Source organism: Coffea eugenioides, chromosome 6 (genome assembly GCF_003713205.1).
Source record: "Coffea eugenioides isolate CCC68of chromosome 6, Ceug_1.0, whole genome shotgun sequence".
Lineage (NCBI taxonomy): Eukaryota > Viridiplantae > Streptophyta > Magnoliopsida > Gentianales > Rubiaceae > Coffea > Coffea eugenioides.
The window spans coordinates 51,176-77,881 of NC_040040.1; the positions used below are offsets into that span (position 1 = coordinate 51,176).

General features: G+C 35.0%; 1 protein-coding gene, 1 long non-coding RNA gene and 1 pseudogene across 2 annotated transcripts; all 3 read left to right on the forward strand.

The window, feature by feature from the left end:
* The first annotated feature begins 9,111 nt into the window (after positions 1–9,111).
* On the forward strand, positions 9,112–10,210 carry LOC113775735. The gene is made up of 3 exons (XR_003468926.1): positions 9,112–9,201; positions 9,280–9,569; positions 10,006–10,210. It is a non-coding gene; the product is annotated as an uncharacterized LOC113775735 (long non-coding RNA).
* Positions 10,211–18,020: 7,810 nt separating this feature from the next.
* On the forward strand, positions 18,021–18,914 carry LOC113776225 (annotated as a pseudogene).
* Positions 18,915–18,958: 44 nt separating this feature from the next.
* LOC113776229 (receptor-like protein EIX2) lies at positions 18,959–23,924 on the forward strand. Its single transcript, XM_027321343.1, has 3 exons — positions 18,959–19,453; positions 20,335–20,399; positions 22,901–23,924. Exons 1-3 carry the CDS (start codon positions 18,959–18,961, stop codon positions 23,922–23,924), a joined length of 1,584 nt encoding a protein of 527 aa, XP_027177144.1.
* Positions 23,925–26,706: the final 2,782 nt, after the last annotated feature.

The window sequence follows — 26,706 nt, forward strand, 5'->3', positions numbered from 1 at the left end:
TAGTTGGAAAGCTACTCTACAACCTGTCGTAGCTTTGTCTACTACAAAAGTAGAATATATGGCTATGACCGAGGCAGTCAAAGAAGTCTTGTGGTTGAAGAGTTTATTTAGCGAGTTTAGTCTACATCAAGGTGTTACTGTTATTCATTGTGATAGTCAAAGTGCCATACACTTGACTAAAGATCAGATGTATCATGAGAGGACGAAACACATTGATGTGAAGTATCACTTCATTCGGGATATCATTGCTGAAGGAAAGGTCCTTGTTCAGAAAATCAATACCAAGGACAATCCAGCCGATATGTTTACGAAGCCTCTTCCAGTTTACAAGTTCAAGCAGTGTTTGGACTTGATTGGTATTCATTGTTGGTGATTTACGCCCATTAGGGCTTATGTGGAGAAGGTGGAGCAGTTTTACTATTGTCGATGGTGGAACTCAAAATTATGCCAAGGTGGAGATTTGTTGAGCTGCAAGGTTTGACCTTGTGTGGCAAAATTCTTCGTTCCACATCATATGCTGCGTAAGGAAGTTTTCTTCTTTTCATCCCACATCAAACAATGGCAAGGAAAAGTCGGCTGCTGAAGGTTATAAATAAGGAAGCCTATTGAAGGAATTAATTGCACCACTCAAGAGAGTTATATGGGCTATTAGCTTCTTGAGTCATTTAGCCCATTTAGTCAAATATTTTTAGGCTCTCTTGTATTGTGTTTAGGAATACTTCCTAAACCTTTTATAAGTGCCTTTTGGCCTAGGAACCACTTTCCTACGGTTTTTGTATTTTTTCTTCATAGTAGAAATATTGCTCCTCCCTCGCCCGTGGACGTAGGTCAGTTTGACCGAACCACGTAAATCTTCTGTGTCTTTTATTTGCTTTATTATTTGTCTTTATTGGGTTGCCACAACCCCTTTTATATGGTCGGTTTTACCGCCTAATTATTATATGGCTGGTATCTACCGCCTATCTTTTATATGGTCGGTTATACCGCCTACTTTGTTCTAACTTGAGTTTGTCTATTTCCTGACCCGGTCCTAACAAACTGGTATCAGAGTTGGTTGATATATTTTGCAAGACAGGTTCATCTCGTGGGACCCATTCATCTGGTAGGGCCCGTCCATCATGTGGGGCCCGTTCATCCCCATGGGGCCCGCTTATTTCGTGGGGCCCGCTCACCCTGTGGGGCCCGCTCACGAGATTTGCATATTTGTTTGGCAAATTTTTGAGACAAATTTCAAGTTACAGATTTTGTGGCAACAATGACGATAACAAAGACGGTTGTCGAGAAATTCGACAGAAATGTCAACTTCGGCATGTGGCAACTCAAGATGGAGGCCATTCTTGTCCAGAATGGAGTTGATCTAGCGATTCATGGAATCGAGAACAAACCAGAAGATGTAAAGGATGCGGATTTCGCTGATATGGATAAGAAGGCTAGATCCAGCATAATTTTGAATCTCTCCGATGAGGTATTGCGTGAGGTAGCAACGGAGATTTCAGTCAAGGCTATGTGGGATAAATTGAAAACCTTGTATATGAAGAAAACAGTCGAGAATCGACTATATTTGAAGCAGAGTTTGTATATGTTTCGGATGTCTGAAGGTACATCTATACTCTCCCATCTTGATAAATTTGATTCCATTGTTATGGATTTGGAGAATATAGATTCGAAAATTGATGATGAAAATTAGGCCCTATTACTTTTGCGTTCCCTTCCCCAGTCCTTTAAGTATTTCTGTGATACTATGATTTATGGAAAGGAAACAATTTCATATCGGGAAATTAAATCTGCACTAAAATCTAAAGAGCAGATAGATAGGGATATTACTGGGGAAACTAGTGGGAGTCAAGCCGATGGCTTGTTTATTCGGGGTAGATCTGAAAAGAGAAACACAGAAAATAGAAGTAGATCCAAGTCCAGACATAAAAATGTGGTGTGCAACTATTGTAAAAAGAAGGGACATATTATCTCTGATTGCTTTAAATTGAAAAATAAAGAAAAGCAAAAGGAGAAAAGGAGTGAAACCACCGAGGCTAGTATTGCTGTTGATGAGAATGATGAAACTATTTTCTGTGCAACAGAAAATAATTTTAGGTCTAACAATGAGTGAATTTTATATTCGGGTTGTTCATATCATATGTGTCCCAATAGGGACTGGTTTTCAACATATGAATCAACTGAAGGTGGAGTTGTCTTAATGGGCAACAACGCTGTTTGTAAAGTTGTTGGCAAAGGCACAATCCGAATTAAAATGTACGATGGTATTGTGAGGACGCTCACAAATGTTAGACATGTTCCAGATTTGAAGAAAAATCTCATCTCTTTGGGCACTCTTGAGTCTATCGGGTGCAGGTATTCAGGTGGAGATGGAGTTCTCAAAATCACTGGAGGAGCTCTTGTTGTTATAAAGGCACACAGATCTGGTATTTTGTATATTTTGCAGGGATCTACTGTGACAGGTGCTGCTGCTGTTTCAACATCATCTTTGTCAGATACAGACATCACCAAATTATGGCATATGCGTTTGGAGTATATGAGCGAAAAAGGCTTGGGCATACTGAGCAAAAGAGGACTTCTTTGTGGACAAAGTACCGGACCATTGGAATTCTGTGAACATTGTATTTTTGGGAAGTAGAAAAGAGTCAGCTTTAGTTCACCAGCAATTCACAAGACAAAAGGTACTCTTGATTACATTCATTCGGATCTATGGGGTCCTTCTCGTGTTCCTTCTAAAGGTGGTGCCAGGTACATGTTGACTTTCATTGATGATTATTCAAGAAAAGTTTGGGTCTATTTTCTTAAGCATAAAAATGATGTTTTCCTAACTTTCAAGCAATGGAAAGTTTTGATTGAGAAACAAGCAGGAAAACATGTTAAGCGGGTGAGAACAGATAATGGCATGGAATTTTGTGGAGGTGAATTTAATGAATTTTGCAAAAATGAAGGAATTGTTTGACATCACACCGTCAGGATGACGCCTCAACAAAATGGTGTGGCTGAACGTATGAACAGAACGCTTTTGGAGAGAGCAAGATGTATGATCTCCAATGCAGGGTTGACCAACGACTTTTGGGCAGAGGCGATCAATATGGCCTGTTATATTGTCAACCGTTCTCCTTCTGCATTTCTTGATTTCAAAACTCCTGAGGAAGTTTGGTCAGGTACTCCTGCTGATTACTCCAATTTAAAAGTTTTTGGGTGTCCAGCATACATGCACGTGAATGATGAAAAATTGGAGCTTAGGGCTAAAAAGTGCATTTTTCTTGGATATGCTTCTGGGGTGAAAGGATACAGATTATGGTGTCCTGATCCCAAATCTCCAAAATTTGTAATCAGTAGAGATGTTACTTTTGATGAATTGTCTATGTTATCTTCCAAGAAGGAGTCTTCTAGTTCTTGTACTACTGATAGTACACAGAAGCAGGTGGAGCTTGATATTGGCAGTTCTGGTCCTTCTAAATCCAAATCTTCTATTCAGCAAGTGCCAGTAGATGCACCTGAATCTACTATTGAAGATAGTTTAGAAGAAGAGGAGTATTCCATAGCCAGAGATAGACAAAGGAGAGACATTCGACCACCACAAAGATATGCAAATTTAGTTGCATATGCTTTGTCTGTTGCAGAAGAAATTGATGCAACTGGTGAGCCTTCCACCTATTCAGAAGCAGTTTCTTGTGATGATTCTGCAAAGTGGTTGATTGCGATGAATGAAGAAATTGAATCTCTTCAGCAGAATGAAACTTGGGTTCTTGTAAAGCCGCCGTTAGCTAAGAAAATTGTTGGTTGCAAGTGGGTCTTCAAGAAAAATGAAGGTATTCCAGGGGTTGAAGATGCAAGATATAAAGCACGATTAGTTGCAAATGGCTATAGTCAGGTACAAGGTGTTGATTTTAATGATATATTCTCACATGTTGTTAAACATAGCTCTATTCGTGTTTTGCTTGCTTTAGTTGCCATGTATAATTTGGAGTTAGAACAGCTCGACGTTAAGACAGCTTTCTTACATGGCGAACTTGAAGAACAAATTTATATGAAACAACCCCAGGGTTTTGAAATTGAAGGTAAGGAAGACCATGTTTGCTTATTGAAGAAATTCTTATATGGATTGAAGCAGTCTCCAAGACAATGGTATAAGAGGTTTGATTCCTTTATGTTGGGTCATGGTTATTCAAGGAGCATGTATGATAGTTGTGTTTACTTCCGGAAGTTAAATGATGGTTCTTTCATTTATTTGCTGCTTTATGTTGATGACATGCTCATTGCTGCCAAGAATTTGTGAGAAATTCACACTTTGAAACTGCAGTTAAATAGTGAATTTGAAATGAAAGATTTGAGAGCAGCTAAGAAAATTCTTGGCATGGATATCAATCGAGATCGAAGAGTAGGAAGTTGTTTTTGACCCAGAAAAATTACTTTGAGAAAGTCTTGGAGCGTTTTGGCATGAAAGATGCTAAACCAGTATCTACTCCTCTTGCTAGCCATTTTCGGCTATCTGCTGCTCAATCACCAAAATCAGATGAAGAGGAAGATTATATGGCATGGGTTCCTTCTTCCAGTGCAGTCGGCAGTATTATGTATGTAATGGTTTGTACTCTTCCAGATATTGCACAAGCAGTCAGTGTTGTTAGCAGATATATGTCTTGCCCTGGTAAAACACATTGGCAGGCTGTGAAGTGGATTCTCAGATACTTGCGAGGTACTTCAAATGTATGTTTGGAGTTTGGAAGAAATAATAACACTTTGATTGGTTTTGTAGACTCAGACTACGCTGGGGATCTTGACAGGAGAAGATCGCTTTCAGGCTATGTATTTTGCATTGGCGGTTGTGCTGTTAGTTGGAAAGCTACTCTACAACCTGTCGTAGCTTTGTCTACTACAAAAGTAGAATATATGGCTATGACCGAGGCAGTCAAAGAAGTCTTGTGGTTGAAGAGTTTATTTAGCGAGTTTAGTCTACATCAAGGTGTTACTGTTATTCATTGTGATAGTCAAAGTGCCATACACTTGACTAAAGATCAGATGTATCATGAGAGGACGAAACACATTGATGTGAAGTATCACTTCATTCGGGATATCATTGCTGAAGGAAAGGTCCTTGTTCAGAAAATCAATACCAAGGACAATCCAGCCGATATGTTTACGAAGCCTCTTCCAGTTTACAAGTTCAAGCAGTGTTTGGACTTGATTGGTATTCATTGTTGGTGATTTACGCCCATTAGGGCTTATGTGGAGAAGGTGGAGCAGTTTTACTATTGTCGATGGTGGAACTCAAAATTATGCCAAGGTGGAGATTTGTTGAGCTGCAAGGTTTGACCTTGTGTGGCAAAATTCTTCGTTCCACATCATATGCTGCGTAAGGAAGTTTTCTTCTTTTCATCCCACATCAAACAATGGCAAGGAAAAGTCGGCTGCTGAAGGTTATAAATAAGGAAGCCTATTGAAGGAATTAATTGCACCACTCAAGAGAGTTATATGGGCTATTAGCTTCTTGAGTCATTTAGCCCATTTAGTCAAATATTTTTAGGCTCTCTTGTATTGTGTTTAGGAATACTTCCTAAACCTTTTATAAGTGCCTTTTGGCCTAGGAACCACTTTCCTACGGTTTTTGTATTTTTTCTTCATAGTAGAAATATTGCTCCTCCCTCGCCCGTGGACGTAGGTCAGTTTGACCGAACCACGTAAATCTTCTGTGTCTTTTATTTGCTTTATTATTTGTCTTTATTGGGTTGCCACAACCCCTTTTATATGGTCGGTTTTACCGCCTAATTATTATATGGCTGGTATCTACCGCCTATCTTTTATATGGTCGGTTATACCGCCTACTTTGTTCTAACTTGAGTTTGTCTATTTCCTGACCCGGTCCTAACAGTAAGCAATTATGGTATAACCAGTCTGGGCAAAGGTGAAGGCAAAAAGAAACATTGAAGCTATTACAGATATACTTGCCCATGGATTGCTAAAGTAAGTCCTAACAAGATTGGCTCTCCAACGAACCCAAGGTCTATTGCAATACTTGATAACTTCCTTATCGACCATATAAATCAAGCTCTGTATCAATTGTGACATCTTTGGTCAGGGAGTTGAATAAATCAGCAACAACTTCATCCTTACCAAGAGAATTTTGGATGATCCCACAAGAACGAATGAGACTAATGTCCTTGGAGTCTCGGATGATATTGTTCATGAAAGCAAGATAGTTAGTCACTTCTCTGCCTGCCCCGACTTGTAAACGCTCGAAAGCTAATAGGTTGAGAAAGAATGTTTCAGTAATATTATCCACAACAATTACAGGCACCTTGAGGGTGACGCAGAAAACACCTTTGTAAAATCCTATGTACTGGAGAATTCTGCTTCTTTGCATTTGGATTCCTGCTTCGTGAAGCTCTGTTGCAGATGGAATTGTCTTCTCAAGAACCCAACTTGGCCATATTTTTCTATGTCGATGACCGGCACCGGAAGGTAAAAGCAAAACCCCGTGACAAATGTCTAATACATGCAAGAATTTGTCTATGGATTTGTGGCGACTGTAACTGTCGAGATTGTAGATGCTAAACAACAGCTTGTTGACGTAATCCTCTGGTTGGAAGGAATTTTTCCCCAATAAACTATTATTTGGTTGGAAGCCAAATATATCCTTTCCTTGCCTTTTTATAATTTTGATCCCAAAAACTAGATAACAAAACCTTTCTCTCGTTCTACTAGCAATTGTTTCAACTCTCTCAAAAAGTTTGAGTTCAAATAATTCTCTTATATTATCCATATTTACATTGCAGTCTATTATGTTTCATTAAAGTCCATATTACGACAATCTCATTGATTTTTGTTTATTTACAATCGATTATAAAGATAATTATTTTACTGTTAGCATTGAATGGAATAAATATTCTATGTCGAACAATTTAGATTGTTTTTCTTGGTTACTGATCTAATTTTCTGTCAACGTTTTATGCCTTAGAAGAATTCTATAGTAGTTTATGCTAATAGTTGATGTAGTTATTTAATTTCTAATTGGTTTTCAATCTAGCTTTTCTCTCAAAAACTCTTACAAACTACTAATTAATGTTTTTAGGTACTTTTGAACCATTGATTATTCTAGATGAATAGATTTTTATATTCATATAATGCTGATATATTTTTTTCCTTTCCTAGATTAGTTTTCTACCTCACAAGGATAAAGTGAATAAAAAAGGGGAAATTTTTTGAAACCTCACAAACAGCGCGGTTGTTTGTGAGCTTGAGTAAAGTAGCTTTGATCAAGGCTAGAGGAAAGAATTAGACAGAACTTAAGGTCCATATCCCCCCAGAAGCAGCTTCTATCATCGTTGATGTCCAGGAAAACCAAAGATATTAGACTGGCAACTCTGATAGATGACATCAACAATTTAAACTCTTTATTTCAAAAATGCTCATTTTGTTTAGATATAGCAAATGACAATATAAGTACATCTGTTAGTACTTATGTAGTTGGCATTTGTGATGATGAGAAATGGAACAATTCTCAATGTGTCTAACACTTTTGAATAGTCTCTTGGAGCCGTTGCTCTACAAGTGTAAAGTTATGAGTTTATCAATACTTCGTTTCAGCAAAAAAAAAAAAAAAAAAAAGCTCAAGAACTACTTTTTGAAGTGACTTTCTCACATTTTTCTGCAAATCAATTGTACTGAATAGGTGCAAAGATCTATAGAATTTTATACAATAGTATTGTTCTATGAAATTAATTTCATGTAACCCCTTTGACGTATAACATAATTGCAAAAGCTAGCAATAGGCATCGAGAATCACACTTAGCTCTCATATTTTAATGCTTGCATAAACAAACCCAAATAAGATTAGCAAAATTTTGCTTTGATTTTCCTAAAATATGCTTTTCTATCTACAAATGCAGAGATGAAAAAAATCAACCGTTGACTTCTTCAGAACTTCCCACCGTAAACAAATTACGCTGTTGTACCATTGTAACATTGTTTGATCAAACATAGTAACTAGAGATTTTCTTACTTTGTTTTATTTTTAGTGTATTTTTTTTTATTTTAGTGTAAGTTGAAGGTCTTGAATCCAGAATCTCTTACTTATACTCCCTTCTCCTTCTCACCCAATCCATCTGACAGGTATTGAGTCTGTGCAATAATAAAATCATACTCTCAAAGATGTAAACAAGTACAATGGCAAGTAGCGTCGTCTTCATAGGGATTAGGAGGAAAATTTGTTTCCTTCCAAATACGAATTAATTGGGGGAGCCTGGACAATTGAAAATGAAAATAAACAATCAATACAAATTAAAAATAATTAAACTAAAACAAGTTAAACTTAATTGAAGGATAAACGAACTCTAACCAAGGAAATAACTCCGGGAGTGGTTCAAATGACTGATTATCGATACAATAATTATTTCAATTATTCGCTAATAAACATAAACGACCAACTTTTTCTTAGTGTCTCAATAGTTAAGGTACGCTCGTTAACTACTTTTCTAACCAAAAAATAACTCTAGGTACGCCCATAGAATTTAATTTCTTGATTGCATGAAAAATAAAAAAAAACCCTATTCTAATTAACAAACACACTACCAAGGTTTATTTAATTTATATTGTATGTCTCCCTAACATGATCTCAATCACATTAGTTGTCACTAATTTAAGATAATTAAACAATTACAGATTTAACTGTCCTAATTGACAATAGTTCGTTAGCTTGAGTTAAATATCAGGTGCCTTTAATATTCAAACAACTACAAACCATGAGAAATTAAATCAGAAGACATACAAATATTAACGAATAAAATAAATTGATAAAAACCATAGTTATTAAACCCTGTCCGGCTCAGCGGTCGGACCGGTCAAACCGGTGGCTTGGCCATGAAACCGGGCCGGGTTACTAGTTAGTTGCAAAGAACCCGCTTCGACCCGCTTGACCTGGACGGTTTAACAAGGGAACCGCTAGAACCGGCGATTATTGATAAACCCGATGGGTTTTGGCAATTTTTTTGAAGTTTCTGTTTTACCCAATTCTTTTATTTTGACCATTCACATTACATGGGCATTATCGTCTTTTCGTTACATTTTTAGCCAATTAGAAGAGAAAATCAGAAAAATTGAATAGGGATTCGGCCATTTGGGGATTTAGGCATTTAGGGATTCTTTTCTTCTTTGTTCCTCTGAGAAGTGAGAACGAATTGAGAACTTCTTGAGGCAAGCAGGGATTCAGTAAGCAGTTTTTCAATTTTTCGGCTTTCAATTTTGCAGGGATTCGGCTTTCAATTTTTCTTTCCTGTGCTTTGCTAGTTGCTTTTAGAGTCTGAGGCAAGCAATTGGAAATTCGAAGTTGCCGCAGCCGCAGCCAGAATTCTTCCAGGAAGCCGCTGCCACCGAAGCTGCCATTGAAGGCTTGAAGCTTTGTTGCCGCCTTGCCAATAAGCCAGTGAAGCGTTGCAGTTAGGCACACACCATGGCATCTTGGAAGTTCAAAGTTCGAAGTTGCCGCAGCCGCTGCCAGAATTCTTCCAGGAAGCTGCAGCTGCCACCGAAGCTGCCATTGAAGGCTTGAAGCTTTGTAAGCCAGTGAAGCCTTGAAGGTAAGTAATATCCTGGCTTCAGCAGTCCAGCTTTCTGCTCACGAATCTGCACACACCACGGCACCAAGTGCTAATGTGTTTCTCTCCAAGTTAGGAGTTATGTGCATCTAGTTATATATATATGTATATACAACGCTGCTCGTTAAAGGTCAGTCTCTTGAATTCCAGTTTTAGAGTTGATGTTGAAGAACCCGATTGTTTATCTATGGAAAAAATATATAAAAATATTAAATAAACCATAAACATCAAACTTTGATTTCCTAGTAACTTGTAAAAGTTGACAAGCTATTGCAAGTGCATCAAATATTGGAACTTTTGTACATATGATGGCACCTTGTGTGATACTCGTGCATGCACTAATTGAATCTTGGCACTTTTAGCTTTTTAAGAGGAGATGCACTCTAGAATTTGTTGAGTTGCTTGTTTTGTTGGTCAGGTTCTAGAGCTCAAGCTCATGACAGCTAAGGGAGGTAGAAATGTAGAGCCATCCTTTGTGCTTGCTTGACTTCTAAAGTTATGGTTCAATCAATTTAGATTTTCACAGTTAAATTTTGTTATGAATCTTAGAAAACATCCAATGGAGAGATGCTCAGTTTGAAGATTTTCAGACTGGGATGTATTTGAGTGGAAACTTATAATAGAAGCACGAATTATAGTTGCACTACGAATCTGTGTTTATTAGCTTATTCAAGAAAGTAAATTGAACCTCTTCGTAGCCTAGGCAGGTTGAATTCGGTAACTGAAAATAGGAGCTAAAGGAAAAAAAGATCTGTTAGGATATGAAGATCTAGAGGGTAGAAAGATTTCAAATGACCCAAAAAAATGCTCTTTTTCTGTACTTATATTATAATTTACATGTTTATTTAATTATATTATTTTTTTTTATTATATATTGTGACCCAACAGTTCAACCAGTGACTCACCGGTTGAATCACTGACCCGTCAACCCAGTCCTCTTGCCGGGTTGATGTCCGGATTGGTTTTAATAACTATGATAAAAACGATTAAATCTCACCGATGTTGATGAATCAAATCCTTTGTTATTCCTCGACTAGAAAAAGAGAATTTAGTTGCACATTATCGCCATTAAATAATACGAATTGATTGAAGTGTTTTTCATAACCATCTGATAATGTCCAAAACGTAAGAAAAAGAAAAAAGGATGAAGGCGGCTAAAGCTTTCTGCCTTTTTTCCGTGAGAGCCAGTCACAAGACCTCTTGACCTTTTTTAGTACCCCCAATTCGGTTTCTACTTGGCTAACTGAAAAATAGAATTCTAATTGAAAAAGGAAACTTCAAAAATAATCCTAATTGTTCCCTAAATAAAAACATCTAAGAAAAATGGCAATTTCCTAGTCTTTGCCTAACTTCCTACGTAAACTCCATCTTGACTTTGGAAACTCGAGCTTGATGACCAATTTCAGGAAAATTGTCCCTTTTTAGCACTTTTCACTCCAACGCCCTATAATTAACACAAAACAAAAAATATAAGTAGAATCTGACAATTAAAACAATATTTGACAAGAATAAAAGAGAAATTAATCATAAATTTAATATCAAATTTCAACCTATCACCATCCCTCCCCCTTCTAGCAACTAGAGATTGTATCACTGTTTGATAAATGTAATTACTCTAAACTTATGTTACTAGTTATGTGCAATTTAATATCAGAGGTTTTGCAAGTATTTTCAAGAGTTTTTTGCCAAATAGTTGTAATTTGTGTTAAAAAAAATTCTATCATTATTTGTTATTCCAATTTTCTCCTTGCATGATGAAGTATTATATTGCCATCTCATACTCCACACCATCCATGTTGACATAACTGCTACTTCTAAATTCTATACTTATCCACTACTACTATATATATCCAAGTCTTCCTGCTAACTTCAATTTAAAAAATCCCAATACTCTATAATTAATTCTTTTGCTCTAACTAGTTTGTTATTTTATATCTTTTTCATTATTTACTTTTTCCTAAAATATACGCACACATAGAGTGTGTGTCTCACCCAGTGATTCTAATAATTACACAAACTAGTATGAACTAGACAAATTTTCTACTTGTGAGGCCCGTTATCCAACATTTACATGGGTTGCCATTTTATCTATTTATCTACACAAATTCATAAAAAAGAAGGACAAAATGATTACCTGAGTAGTATTGGCATAGAGCTTAGGGCCCGTGAAGTTGAGTGTTATAGAGTAGGATTATGTAGAGCCTTGTTCAGGTTGGGCCAACCGGCCAAGTGACAGATTTCGGTGAAATGGAGCCGAAAATTCATAGGCCTCGAAGTCCAGAATATTTTCCGCATCATTTGTTGGTGGTTTATTTGCAAATCATGTAAAGTCAATTGCTGCCATTCCCTAATGAGCACTGACTTCCGCCCAATTAAGGATTTTTTTTTTGTATTTTTTGGTCCATGTTCAATTGGGAGGTAAAAGGTAATTTTAATAGAGTCCACCTATAAAAAGCGGGCTTGAATCACAATATTTTTAAATGATAGATACAAATATGAGAGTTTGTAAAATCAAAGAGATGAACTATCCATTTGTTTTTTTCTGTTGTTTAAGTCGTGTGTCGACATTATGCAGTTCTTTAATTTGGAACACAATCTGACATTTTTATTTTAATGCAACACAACGTGACCTTAATTATTCTGTCACATTAAATACTCATTCTCCATTTCCTCAAAATTGCCACAAAATTTGTACATTATAGATTCAAAAAATTTTATAGAAATAAAATAAACTAACTTAAAAGAGACATATATATATATATATATATATATATATAAGTAGTAAATTAGCTTATAGTAAGATAGAGATTGATGGCATGTGACAAGAAGCCCTTGCTAGGTACACCATTGAGAAGAGAGGCAGAGGAATGAGGTTGAAGAGGATTGCATCTGGCATTGGTGGAACTGTTTTGATCATACAATTGTTGTTGCCCGCAAATTATTATCCATATTAAAGTTTAAGAAAACAATTTGATCCACTTCTATATTAATTACCTTCAATAAAATCATAACCAAATCAACTATTAAAATTCGTTTTTTTTTTCCAATTTTGGCAATTGTTTTGAGATATCACAGAAATTATCCAGAAAAGCACCAAGTGGGAATCTTGTTTCTTAAAACCAAATTTGTTTAATAAACATTCCTTCGGCGTAAGAATTTCCGATGCTGAGTCACGACTCACGACCAGACCCTCCAAGCACGTCAAGAAGACAAGAACACAAGGGATTGGCAATTATATTAAATTAGGAATTAGCCCCTTGAGGTTATTTAATCATAATTTACCCCTGTTCTTTTGCATCTTAAGTACATTGCTTTTCCTATGTTGTCATTAGGTATATACTTGATCGTTTACTTGCACCCAAAAAAAAAAAAAAAGTTTACTTGCATGACTGACCGGGGAAACAAGAAACCTATAAATTATAATCCTCTAAACAAAAATCTTGCATTTATATAAATAAATAATTTTATTGATGCATATTATTGGTTGTAATTCTTCAATTATCCAAGCCCAAGAATTAATATGAACAAGGAGAAGGAGGGTATAAGGCCAGAGGTACCGAAACCATTTGGATGATATTTAATTTGGTAACCCAATCCGTAGTGTAAGGATTTTAATTTTAAATTTGAAATTCAGTTTTTTCAAAGGTAGTGTACAAAGGTAGTATACATCTACAACTACTAGTGTAAAAAATATTTACACTAACAGTGTACAAATACTTAATTCATTATTTGCCAAACTCTTTTTTTTTTTTTTGGTATCCAAATTATTTGATTTGTCAACAATTACAAAGAATTGATAAAAATTTGAAAATGTTAGATCTAAATATGTCTTCAAGGAAACTTTAAAGATGAAAATGGTTCAAACCCCAAAACATTTGTTATTCCCATTTGACAAATTTTCAATTGGTTTGGTGATTTTCTATCAAACATTTTGTATTATTTTAAATTGCAAAAAAGAGAAATTTGGCATAACTAATAGTAAGTTTTTGCACAAAACAAATAACTTTTATTAGTTATTGTAACTTGCTATTTAACTACTAAATCTTACTAGATTTTTTAGCAAAAGGTACCATTTTTTCCCAAAACTTAGCATTTTTTTTATATAAAGCATACGATTTCTCAAGAAAAGCTTATAACTTCATTAACAAATCTTACCACTTTTTTAGTAAAATTTCCTATATCATTACCAGAACCTTTCTATTTTTCGAACAAAACTTCCCCTTTTTTCACAAAACTTGCTACTTTTTCAAACAAAATTTATGACTTTCCTAATAAATTTTAACATTTTTTCATGTATAATATACCAGTAAAGATCTAAATAATGATAAGATTGATTACTACTGCCAAACGGGAATTGGCTGGAGACTTGAATAGAACTGAATAAAAACAGCTGTAGTAAAGATGAATAAATACCAAGAAGATGAGCCTTTGGATGTTTTTTTTACTGGGTATTTGATAAAGCTAGCTCAAATGGGTAGTTCATTTAGATGCTAGTAGAAATTGCTGATCAGGACGACTGTCTAAAAGTCTTCATAGAAAGTTGACCACTTGCTCTGGAGCGATGTATATATTTTATTTTTCATCAGAATTATCACTATGAACTAGTCCCTCGATAAGTTGGGATCGGGACAGTTGTTAGGTTAACCGTCTTAAACGGTGTTTGTTAATATACTAAATAACAAGTTAGGTTAGTCAATGAAAGTCCCCATACGTTGTGGAAAAAAATCCTTGGAGGCATATTCCAGATTCAATTAATGGAAATGTTCACTCCCTATCAGTTGTCCCTATCGAAACGTGTGATAGCAGGATAAAGCCTATATGTGGCATCATATTAGCCACTCATTTATTATTAGGATGACCTCACTCATTTATAATTATGTATCCATCAAAACAACATGTGTCCATTTAGCTTCCATGAATTAGATGAATTGCAGAGAATCTTCACCCAATTGGAGACTTTTCCCATATAATTGCAGACATGAACAGATCATAAAATTTGACAAGTGAAAGTATTGGAACGCCAAACCTACTATTCTAACCCTTTTGAAACGCTATATGCAATGTTTTAAAAATCGGACCGTTAATCGAACCGGTGAAGTGAAAGGGTCGAGATTCAATCGGTCGGATCGGTTCAACCTCGGTTCAATGAATTTTTTTAAAAATAATTTATATAAATATATATGTGCACAAAATAAGACATGTAATGGATAATTTAATACTTTATATAATGAAAAGTTTACTATTTTTGAATAACTTGGATTTTTGAAAATAAATTTTTTAAATTATAAGTTAAAACAAATAAATTCCATTTCAATTTCAATTATATCTACCAAAAAAATCTTAAATATAATCCAAAAATATCACAATATTTGAAATTATACAAAATTCACGTCTATGAAAATTTAGACATTGTGAACTTAAATTTTAATTTACATTTTGGAATTTAAATTTACAATTTAAAAAAGGAAGTTTGGAGTTCGAAGAAAATCAAGAGAATTGAAAATAGAAATGCAAATTTGATAAGAAACAAAAAATGAGATAAAAGTGAGTGGTTGTGGTATTAAATAAATTGGGTTAAAGAAAAATAATTCTTTTTTAACTTTTTTAAATTTAATGGACAAAAACAAAATTAAAATATGGAAGAAAACATCAATAAATTAAAAATAAAGAGGTTTGATTAAAAAATGAGTGGCAAAAGAAAAGATGATAGAGAGAGAGTGTGTGTGTGTGTGTTGAAGATTAAAAAGAAAGAGTCATGAAAGGATGATATTTTGTAAAAAAAATGGAACAAAAGAAATATGAGTGTTTGTTTTATATAAATAAGTTATCAAAAAAACTAATAAGATGTGATAGTGCAACGGTTACTACATTGGTCTTCTATTACAAAGGTCTTGAGTTCGAATCTTAATAACTACATTTTGCAAAAAAAAAAAAAAAAAAAAAAAAAAGGAAAACTCAAAAACCGGAAATAACCGGTTCAAATCCGGTTCAGCGGTTTCGCGGTCCGACCGGTTTTTGACCGATTTCTTGACAAAGTCAAACCTGGCATTGAACCGGACCGGAGCCATGGCCGGTTCGCGATTCAACCGGTCGAACCGGCTGGTCCGGTCCGGTTTTCAAAACACTGGCTATATGTGGACGGTGGACGTCTTGATATTGGATGCTATGCATTTAGGAATTTTTGTTTGTCCTTTTCTTGGTTTGATATTTGCATTCTAGGTTGTTGGTCTATTCTTCTTTTTTTCTTGAGCTTCATCTTCTTTATAATTTAAAAGCCACTAAAATGTTTTACTTATGAAAAACTTTATGATGCCACATTAATGTCAAAGAATGTCTTTCTTGGAGAAAGAAATATAGATTAGCTCAAAAAAAGACTAAAAAAGGAGTTCCATACTTGCTGTTTGTCGCACTATATATAATTCACTTTACATATACAAGGTTTTTTGAATGCTCAAACCTCTTATTCAAGTACATAAACTTTTGAAAGATCAAATTTTGATAATGAACAAGTACATAAAAATAAACAAAACTTTTTTGATAAATGTGCACCTTTTTTTTTTTTGTAACTATCCAACATGCAATGCAGACTACCGTCCTTCGTGCTTCTTTAACATAGACCTATTAAATTTAGGATTTGTGACAAATTTTCAATAGGTTTGGAGATTTTAAGTCAAACATTTTAATATTAATTTAGATTGCAAACAACTGATAGAGAATCAAAATTTCCATTAATCCGGTACAAAATATTCTCTAAGGATTTTATCCACAAGAAAATAAAAATTTTTCACGGTGGGTCACGACTTCCATTGACGAGTGGACTTAGACACATCCGCCAATTTTGTACCCAACTTGGAACGTTATATGTTGCCCGTCAAGATCTTGAACGTTGTTTTTTAAGGTTTTCTATGCTTCTTAAAATTTTAAATGCGCGTTTGAAATTCTCAAAAAATTACTTTTTCTCGTTTTATGTGGAAATTTGAGTTGTATTGCTAATGCTTACAGTTAATGATAACTAACAAAAAACTGCTCATGTATATTGTTTTCACACAAAATTTCATAAAACATGAATTCTCAAAATGTAAAACTAATTTCCAGAAAACTAATTTTTACAATTAAATATAACTTGAATTATTTACGCATACATATAGTGTGCTCCGATCACTAGTTCATAAGAATAACAAAACTTAATTAGGATTGAGTTTTTATGGTAACGTCGGTATCCAAATTAAATTAAAATCCAAAAATAAAATGAATTAATATTTCCATTTGTATGTCACCAAAGATTTTCCTCACAAGCACGCAAGGATTTTCCACGCTGTCTTTCCCCTCCAACACATTAACAAATTTTTTTCCAGGAGGACTTGAAGCCGTTATCCTTTATCATCTTTGTATGGTTCCATTCTACTTCCCACAAACACAAAATGGTGAAGTGATGCTTTTTGTAAGTGTATAAATGAGGCCACTCAACTGAGATAACTATATCAAATAAACCAATAATACCAAAGAAATCCAATGGAGCATCATCCTCTTTGTACTACTTCATCTTCATTACTACTCTTCTTATTCAGTTCTATTCCTGTAAACAGCCAATTCACATTTGGCAGCAGCAAACAAGCTCATAATTATTCGAATGTCTCTTGTATTGAGAATGAACAACAAACTCTTCTTCAATTCAAGTATAGGTTGATAGATGAATCAAATCGACTGTTATTTTGGATTGGAGAAAATTGTTGTTCATGGGAAGGTATTATACACATACTATAAAATATGTTTTTATTCACATGCATCACACACACGGTACAAATATGTATGTATATTATGCACATATGTTTTTATTCCCATGAAATTTGCAAATTCTTGATCTCGGCGACAATCGACTAAAGGATATTATACCAGCTTGGATTGGGGAAAGGTTATCAAATTTAATGTGTCTAAGCTTTCAGTCAAATAACTTCCATGGAGCTATTTCTGATACGCTCTACCAACTCTCACATCTTCGAGTGATGAACTTAGCACATAATAACTTGAGTAGATTTATTCCTCACTGCTTTAATAACATTAGTACCATGGTATCAGGCCAAGAAGGAGATTATAGCGTTGGCGAGATCCCTGATGAGATAATGGAACTCGATCAATTGAAATTTTTGAATCTTTCACAATCATTTGACTGGAAGGATTGCCGAGAAGATCGGCAACTTGAAGCACTTGATCTATCTCCCCGAAAGCTTATCTGATTTGTACTCATTGAACTCCCTGAATTTGTCACACAATAAACTTTCAGGGCCAATACCTGTAGGAAATCAACTTCAGACCTTGACTGATCCATCTATCTATGAAGGAAATAGTGGACTTTGTGGCAAACCGCTCCAAATCAACTTCTCGAAACACAAGTTGTCTACAAAAAAGGGCCTACTCATGATGATAAAGGCCACAACAAGTCTGATTGGTCTTGGTTTTATGCTGGTATACGACCGGGGTTTGCTGTCAGGCTCTTGAGAGTTTTGGGAATCCTTCTCTTCAAGAAATCATGGCGCTATTCATACTTCAAGTTTATAGAAAGTGGCTTTGAGAAAATCTGGGTAATGATTGCATTGAAGACTACTCACCTGAGGATAAAGAGAAGAAAAGTAAACCAGAAAACAGAAATCAAGAGCCAAGAATGGGACTATTCACCTACACCATAGCCGGTGGCGGTTTCATCTTAATCGGTGCTTGGGAATCGTTCGTATCTTCCTCTGAATGTATCCACAATACGCCACTATCTCCGCCCCTTACCAACCCTCACGCCATTTCAGCTATTAACAACAGTAGCACTCAAACAAAAAAGGCCCCTGTTTCTTCATCATCTGTAACATGCATATCAATCTCCGTCCTTTCTTTCTTCTTCATTCTAAACTCTCTCATCTCCATCTCCGACGCCCGCAACTCCAAAGACCACGTCGGTTTCGCCTTCCAGTTAGAGGTAATCGCAATTGCTCTCTTTTTTTTCCTCTACTCAACTCTGGGTCTCTTCGCGCATGTCAAGATTTCGTTTCAATTTCCTTCGACGATCCTCAATATGCTGCTTCTTTTCGCTTTGGGCGAAGAATTTTTGTTCTTTTACGTTAGAAGAAAGAACCCCAGGGGGTAGAAAACTGATACTACGATCTCTTCCTCGTGCCAATAGGCATTTGTCTATTTTGTACTATTCTAGAACTGAAAAGTCCGAAATCGAATAATGCAAGATTGGGACGCGGGGTTGGACTGGTTTTACAAGGTATGTGGATAGTCCAAATGGAAGAGAAGTTGAGTATGACGCATGGAGCCTTGAGCTTGTTAAATCCGTAAGCCTCTCAGCAAATAATTTAGTGGGCGAGATCCCTGATGAGATAATGGAGCTGGTTCAATTGCAAGTTTTGAATCTTTCACAAAATCATTTGACTGGAAGGATCCCCAAGAAGATTGGCAACTTGAAGCAACTTGAAACACTTGATCTATCAATGAATGCACTCTCCGGTGCAATCCCCGAAAGCTTATCTGATTTGTACTCATTGAACTCTCTGAATTTGTCACACAATAAACTTTCAGGGCCAATACCATCAGGAAATCAGCTGCAAACCTTGACCGATCCATCCATCTATGAAGGAAACAGTGGACTCCGTGGCAAACCGCTCCCAAATAGCTGCTGGGAACACAAATTGCCTACCAAAAATGGGCCTAGTGATGATGATGAAGGCCACAGCGAATCTGATTGGTCTTGGTTTTATGCTGGTATAGGACCGGGTTTTGCTGTCGGGCTCTTGGGAGTTTTGGGAATCCTTCTCCTCAAGAAGTCATGGCGCTATGCATACTTCAAGTTTGTAGAAAGTGCCTGTGACAAAATCTGGGTAAAGACCACTCGCCTGAGGAGGAATTTTCGTTGAGTAAGTTCCTATAAAAGCACTTATACTCTGTTTTTCATATCACACACTAAGGAGCCAAAATATCCGTAGCATACTATCTTTGATAATTTGCTCTTCGAAAATTTCACATTTTTGTAGACATTCCTTCATCTAACTTATTCTTTTTACTTTTTATATGCTGATCGTAGAGAACTAATTAGAACTTAACATTCATAATTTGCAACCTATTGTGATTTGTAATTTTGTTTTTTTTCCAAATATTTCTAAGGATTTATTTTATGCGTTTGTCCAATACAAGAAAATTATAGCTCAATAAGTTTTTTTTTTCAAACAAAGAATCTTAAGAAGTTATATCAACAAAAGAATAACATACCAATTTTAATAGATAGGAGTATAAAGTAGTAGATGCCTGATACCGAATAGCTTACCAACAAGATTCTAACATCAAATTCGTAGCTTTCAAAGAAAATTTTTTTCCCAATAAGTACTATACTAGTTTATGCTAATAGTTAATTTAGTTATGTAATTTCTAATTGGTATACAGTCTAGCTTTTCTGCCAATAACTTTTACAAACTACTAATTAATGATTGTTAGGTATTTTTTAACCTTTGATTACAGAAGATGAATAAATTCTTATGGTCATGTAATGCTTATGTATATGTTGCCCCTCCTAGACTAGTTTTCTACCTCCTCCACCACTGCAAGGAGTAAAGATTTGACAATTTGTGTATTTCAGACTAGACGGTCTTAACTTTTCATTTATCTTTTTCTTGTAATAAATCTTGAACTTTAATGTTTTTTTTTTTTTGAAATTGGCACTTCTCTAGAGAAAATTTATTAACGTTGCTACTTTGCTATCTTTCAGACTATCAGAGTGGCTGCTGCTGTTGTTGTCCAGAGTGCCTCGAGAAGCAATAGTAGTTTTGTTGTGTTTTCGTGTATTTAAGCTTCGAGTGTTCAGTGTTTTTCTGTTTTGTTTTGCATCTCAAGATGTAATCTGAGGATTAGTCCTCTTTCTACAGCTGTGAATTCTATGTCATACCAAAGTTTCAATTGTTTGCTTAAACAAATTTTGGAATTTTGTTTTACCTTCTCTCATTCTCGTCCAATGCAAAGATGCATGTCATGTGCCTCGAAAATTAGATAAACGCTAGTTGTAGTCTTGTAGACACTTCTCGTTTTTCCTGCTAGTCCAACCAACGCTAGCAACGTAGTTTAGAAGAGAAAAATCCAACGCTAATTGATTAGGCACTTTTTGCGCAAGTTTCATCCATCACCTGTGTTCACGATATTTTCATGCATTTTTCTTATTTCAGATCCCTTTTTTTTTTTATCATTTTCTTGCCATTATACCCATTCTTCTATTTACTTTTTTTTTTTTTTTATTATTCTCATTTGCATTATCATGACCCCGCCAAGGTCATCTGGGACGTTGCAATTAATGCGATCTCACCAATTAGGAAATTTTGGCCCAATTCGAGAGGGTAGGATCTCAATTTTGCACCCGTAGGTGATTTTCAAAATGCAACACATTTAATGATTAGTTTGGAAACATTTCGTTTTGAACCACACCATTTGTTCTGTGATGTCAGAAATAAATGATTGATAGGGCTTAACGTTAAGTGCACAATTCAGAATGACTTGGACTTGGGCCAAGTTAGAGTCAACCTAAAGTAGGCCCAACAGAAATGATGATATCAAATTCAAATAATTTATATGTTTAATACTTATCTGTATTCCAAATCCAAAGTACTCAAATTTTGTGAAATAATAAGTGTGTTTGTTAATAATAATTATCTTGAAACAATAATATTTTAGTTATATAATATATATTTAAAAATGAATACATATAATAACTATTTTAGCTTATAAATTTTTGTTTGATTGGTAAATATAAACATTTTAGAAATATAAATATCTATGATTTTACAAAAAAAAAAAAAAAAAAAAATTCAAGGTGATCTAATCCCAGCCTGATGCCCATTTTGATAAATGGGTAGAGATGAGCCTGTGCATGTAGGAGTTTTCGATAGGACCAATTTGGGCCTGCAAATGATTTTGTGTTCTTGTTTTGGGTTTAAACTTAGTTTTATTAGAATAAACATCAACTGTGTCAAATTAGCTAATGTTAAAATGTCATTGTACTAAAAGTTCTATTTAATTAAAGACTTTTTCTTTTTCTTGGATGATGGGAATAACAATGCATAAATATCTTGTTAAAGATACGATCCAAAATTTAATACTAGCAGTTATCATGTTGGAAGTTCGTGGATACCACTAAGTGGCACTTATTTTAAAATAGTAAATTTTAACAATGGATACTTAATAGACAAACCCAAACTTATGTGAAAAAATAAAGTAGAGACTCTCCAACAATTCTTTATGAGTTTCCACTCAAACAACTTAATAAAATAGTAAGATTTAGTTATTTCCACTGGCGATCATGAGCCAATTTATTAATGACCATGTGCTTACAGCTGAAATACTAAATTGGAAAGTGAACCAAAATTCTTCATCAATGATTCATAAATAATTGAACAGGCATTTTCTTTCATGTGCTCAGAATCTTCATCCATGATTTTTGGAGGCTTATTTGGCTCACATAAATTCTGTCAGGAAATCAAAGTCAAAGAACCCCGATTGCATAATACCGGAGTTGGTGTTGAGAAGTAGTATTCATACATATTGACATGATTCCAATTCTGACAATGATCGCGATAATACACCAATTGGAAAAAATAATGTAGGGATATACAAATAAGAAAATAACATAGGATCTGTTTAAGGAGTGCTCGACTATGTTGGGGTTCATGTATTAATATCATGGAAAAGTAAAGTTATATAGAAAAAAAAATTTATAAATGCAAGATAAGACAATAATTGCTAGTGATTATGATACATGCACACGGAAGGTAGGTTGAATGTGATTTATGTGTGGTAATAAATCCTTTAGAAAAACAGAATAACTTAATAATCGTTATCAATGATTCGTAATTCATAAATAATTGAACATGCATCTTCTTTAGTGTCCCACAATCTTCATCAACGATTTTGGCAACTGACCTAACAAGTTGATAGAATCCTGTCCTATCTTCTCTCTTTCGCTCTACCAACCTGGATACAACGCACACAAGCGCATAAACGAAATGACCCTTATTGCATGTGGACATTATTCTGTGGAAACTAACAATATGTCCTTCTTCTCTATAATGATAGACTAAAAATATCCTAACTATATATATATGTGTGTGTGTGATGTGTGTATATCCTAACGATATATATGTGTGTATGTGTATGTATATATATACATATATATCATGAGAATCACTTGTATATTTATTGTAGATACCTACTCTTTCCAGGGCATTTTAATAGAAAACTAATTATTCCATGTATTTTATGATTTTTTATTTATCACGAGAATACTTAAGCTGTTACCTGCAATTGGGGGCACTTGAGATTCTGCATTTGAATGGAAATAAATTCATTGGGAGGCTCCCGTCATCAATTCAGCATCTGAGCAATTTGGTAATTTTTGATCTTGGTGACAATGGACTAAGGGATACCATACCAGCTTGGATTGGGGAAATGTCATCAAATTTGATGTTTCTAAGATTTCAGTCAAATAACTTCTATGGAGGTATTTCTGACAAGCTATGCCTACTCTCAAGTCTTCAAGTGCTGAACCTGGCACACAAAAACTTAACAGGATATATTCCTCATTGTTTTAACAACTTCTCAATGATGGTATCAAGTGAACATGGAAGCATTCTCACGATAACTTACGATACCACCAACCTTCAAAACTATAAGGGAGGAAATGAACTTGAGTACTCCTTTGGGAACCTTGTGCTCATTAAATCCATAAGCCTCTCAACAAATAATTTAGTGGGTGAGATCCCTGATGGGATAATGGATCTGGCTGGTATACAAACTTTGAACCTTTCTCACAACCATTTGACTGGAAGGATCTCTGAGAAGATTGGCAACTTAAAGCGACTTGAAACGCTAGATCTATCAATGAATGAATTCTTCGGTGCAATACCTAACAACTTATCAACAATAAACTCATTGAGCTTCCTAAATTTGTCACACAATAGCCTTTCAGGGGAAATACCATCAGGAAATCAACTTCAGACCTTAACCGATCCATCCATCTATGAAGGAAATAATGGACTTTGTGGCAAGCCACTCCCAAAGAGCTGCCCCGAGAACAAGTCACCAGCCAAAAATGATCCTATCCTAGATGACAAAGATCATGGTGAGTTTGATTGGTCATGGTTTTATGCTGGTCTAGGACCTGGTTTTGCTCTCGGCCTCGTGGGATTCTTGGCAATCCTTCTCTTCAAGAGGTCTTGGCGCTATGCATACTTCGAGTTTCTGGAAAGTGCAAGTGACAGAATTGCCGCAATGATAGCATTGAAGACTACTCGGCGTGCGAGGAACTTCCGTTGAGTAAGTACACAGAAAAGCGCGTAAGGCACTACAATTCACGTAGCTTATTATCCTTGCTCATTGAGCATGTCACATTTATTATCGTAATTGTTTTTTCTTTACCGATTACAAATTTGACTGTATGTAGAGAATTAAGCACTTAATGATTTATTATGTATTATTGAACCGTTGTTTATAGTATAAACATCTAAAGTTGATATGTTGCCCTTCCTTGATTAGTTTTCTACCTCCTCCACCATTGTCAAGGAGTAAAGATTTGACAATTTGTATATTTTAGACTAGTCAATCTTGACTTTTCATAGATCTTGTCTTTTCGTAAAATGTCAACTTTAATTTTTTTTTTGAATTGGCAGTTAGCTTGGGAAAACTTATGAATGTGCTTGTTACTACTGTTGAGTCAGTCAGAATGAGCAATTTCTTCCAGGTGATTTGAGAAGCGGCATTAATTTAATTTACTCTATTGTTGTATGATTATTTTTTTAGTACTCTATATTTTTCAGTTTTCCTTGGCATCTCCTGATGTAAGCTGAGGATTAGACCTCCTTTTTTTTACATGCTATTATTATATGTAAATGAAATGTAAGTATAATAGTCTGCCTGAAAAAGTTATGAAGAATAGTTAAGCTATATAGACTTGGCTTCATGTAATGATAATAAGGTACTTGTTATGATTTAGTTGTTGGCTTTGCGACCAAGTTCACTGAGTAAATTCCTTAGAGGTGTTGAGCCGTTGTTGGTTTGGTTAACAACGGAAAATAGCATGGTAAGAACAAATGATTTCCAGAAAAAGTAGTGTTTATATTTTGGATTATGCATTTGTCTAAGTAAATTAGTGGCAATACAGAAAATCAATCTTGAATTGACATCTTTAATTTCACAATTCATTAGGTATGATCAATTGATGTGTTAATAGCTAGAATTTATTAATTTGATTCCTAATCTTTAATCAAAATTGTCTTCATAATTTCAATGCCAATCCCAGCCCGCTTGTTTTTATTTTCATAACGCAGAAACAAAAGATGCCCCATTGATGATTGAACCATATATAACGAATTCAAGGACAATTTTCGAATGATCTACTTTCTCATGTTTCTTCTGCAGATCGAGTATAATGAAAATAACTAAAGATGAATATTAACTCGTAATTATTGTACACTCCAAATAAGAGATCTAGAACAATAACCAAAAATTTATGTAAATCAACGATGCATTCAAAGTTATTGATCGGCCTATTTTGAGTTGTCTACATTTTGATAGTTCTCCACATTTTAATCTCGAAAACAAAAATGAAACAGAAAAATCTCAATCTTGAACTACCTGAGCCGTCCCCTTAGAAATGTTTATAATTGACCCTGTAGCTGAGGTTCAAATTGATTGGCACAGTCACATACGTAGAGGGAGACTATTGGAAAAGCCAAATCTTTGTTTAACAACCAGACCAGCCCAGCACGTCAAGGACACAAAGGATAGCCAATTGTTCTCTCAGTATTATTTTTATTCTTACTATCTAACCCCTTTGAAACGCTAAATATGCATATCAAGATTCTGGAGATTGTTCCCTAGTAGCCAACTGATAGGGAATGAGCATTTCCATTAATTCAATGTAGAATATGTCTCCAAGGATTGTTTTTTCCACAAAAACATACAGATTTTCCACAGCGTGTCGTGACTTCCATTCACTGGTGGACTTGCACTAGGCGGACTCTGCATGTTTTCTTAACAGCTTATGAAAAGGGTGACAAAGTCTCATTGAATGTGTTGAAAAATGTTTTCATGTTTCATCACCAGAGAAAGAAATATAGATGCACACAATTATTTAGAAGTGTTCTCATCAACCAAAGAAAACTTGTTATCTTTAATCCCTCTGAAGAACAATCTAAAGATCATTTGCTTAACAAAATGTACCGATTGTTTTTTGTTTATATAAGTAATCTTGTATACACTATCGGTTTATGCATTAGCAGGTATAGATGCAGATCACGTACACAAGAATTGAATTTCAAATTTGAATCAAATTAAGAAGTATGATTCGATACTTGTTAATATATAAATTTGGTTGATTGTTGGAGACTGACTAATACAACCAACCATTAATTGAGTGGTCAATTTTTCACGAAGACTTCTAGGATGTCATTATTTTTTTTGGTCAGATATGATAAACCTACACTATTCTATACAAGGGGAAAGGGGACCTGAAAAGACCTAAGGGTAACTCGGAAGGGACTGAATCACTAGGGGAGGGGGACCTGAAGAGACCTAAGGGTAACTTAGAGGGGACTGAACCACCATCGGAACAGGCGGGTATACTACGCACTCTCATAGATTTTTTTTAAGCCAGCCCACATATTGTGACAATTGGTGGAAAATAAGGTTTAAACCCTTGATCTCCCGTCAAGCCTTAATGTTTTGATAGTGACCACCAACACAAAGGCTGGTGGTTTTTCAGGTAGTCATTATTATCAGCAATTTCTTCTCGTCAACTAGTATAGATGAATCACTCAAATATCATTACCCAAAAACGTCCAATGGGACACCTTGTTGGTATTTCTCTATCTTTACTGCTACTGTTCTTATTCAGCTTTACTCAAGTCTCCCGCCAGCTCCCATTTGGCAGCAGTAACAAACCCATAAATTTTGTTTGAAAAAGTAGGAAGTCATAAATAGGAAGTTTCGTTTGAAAAATAGAAAGGTCTTGTTAATAATATAGTAAATTTTGCTAAAAAAGTGGCAAGATTTGTTAATGAAGTCATAAGTTTTTCTTGAAAAATAGTATGTTTATATA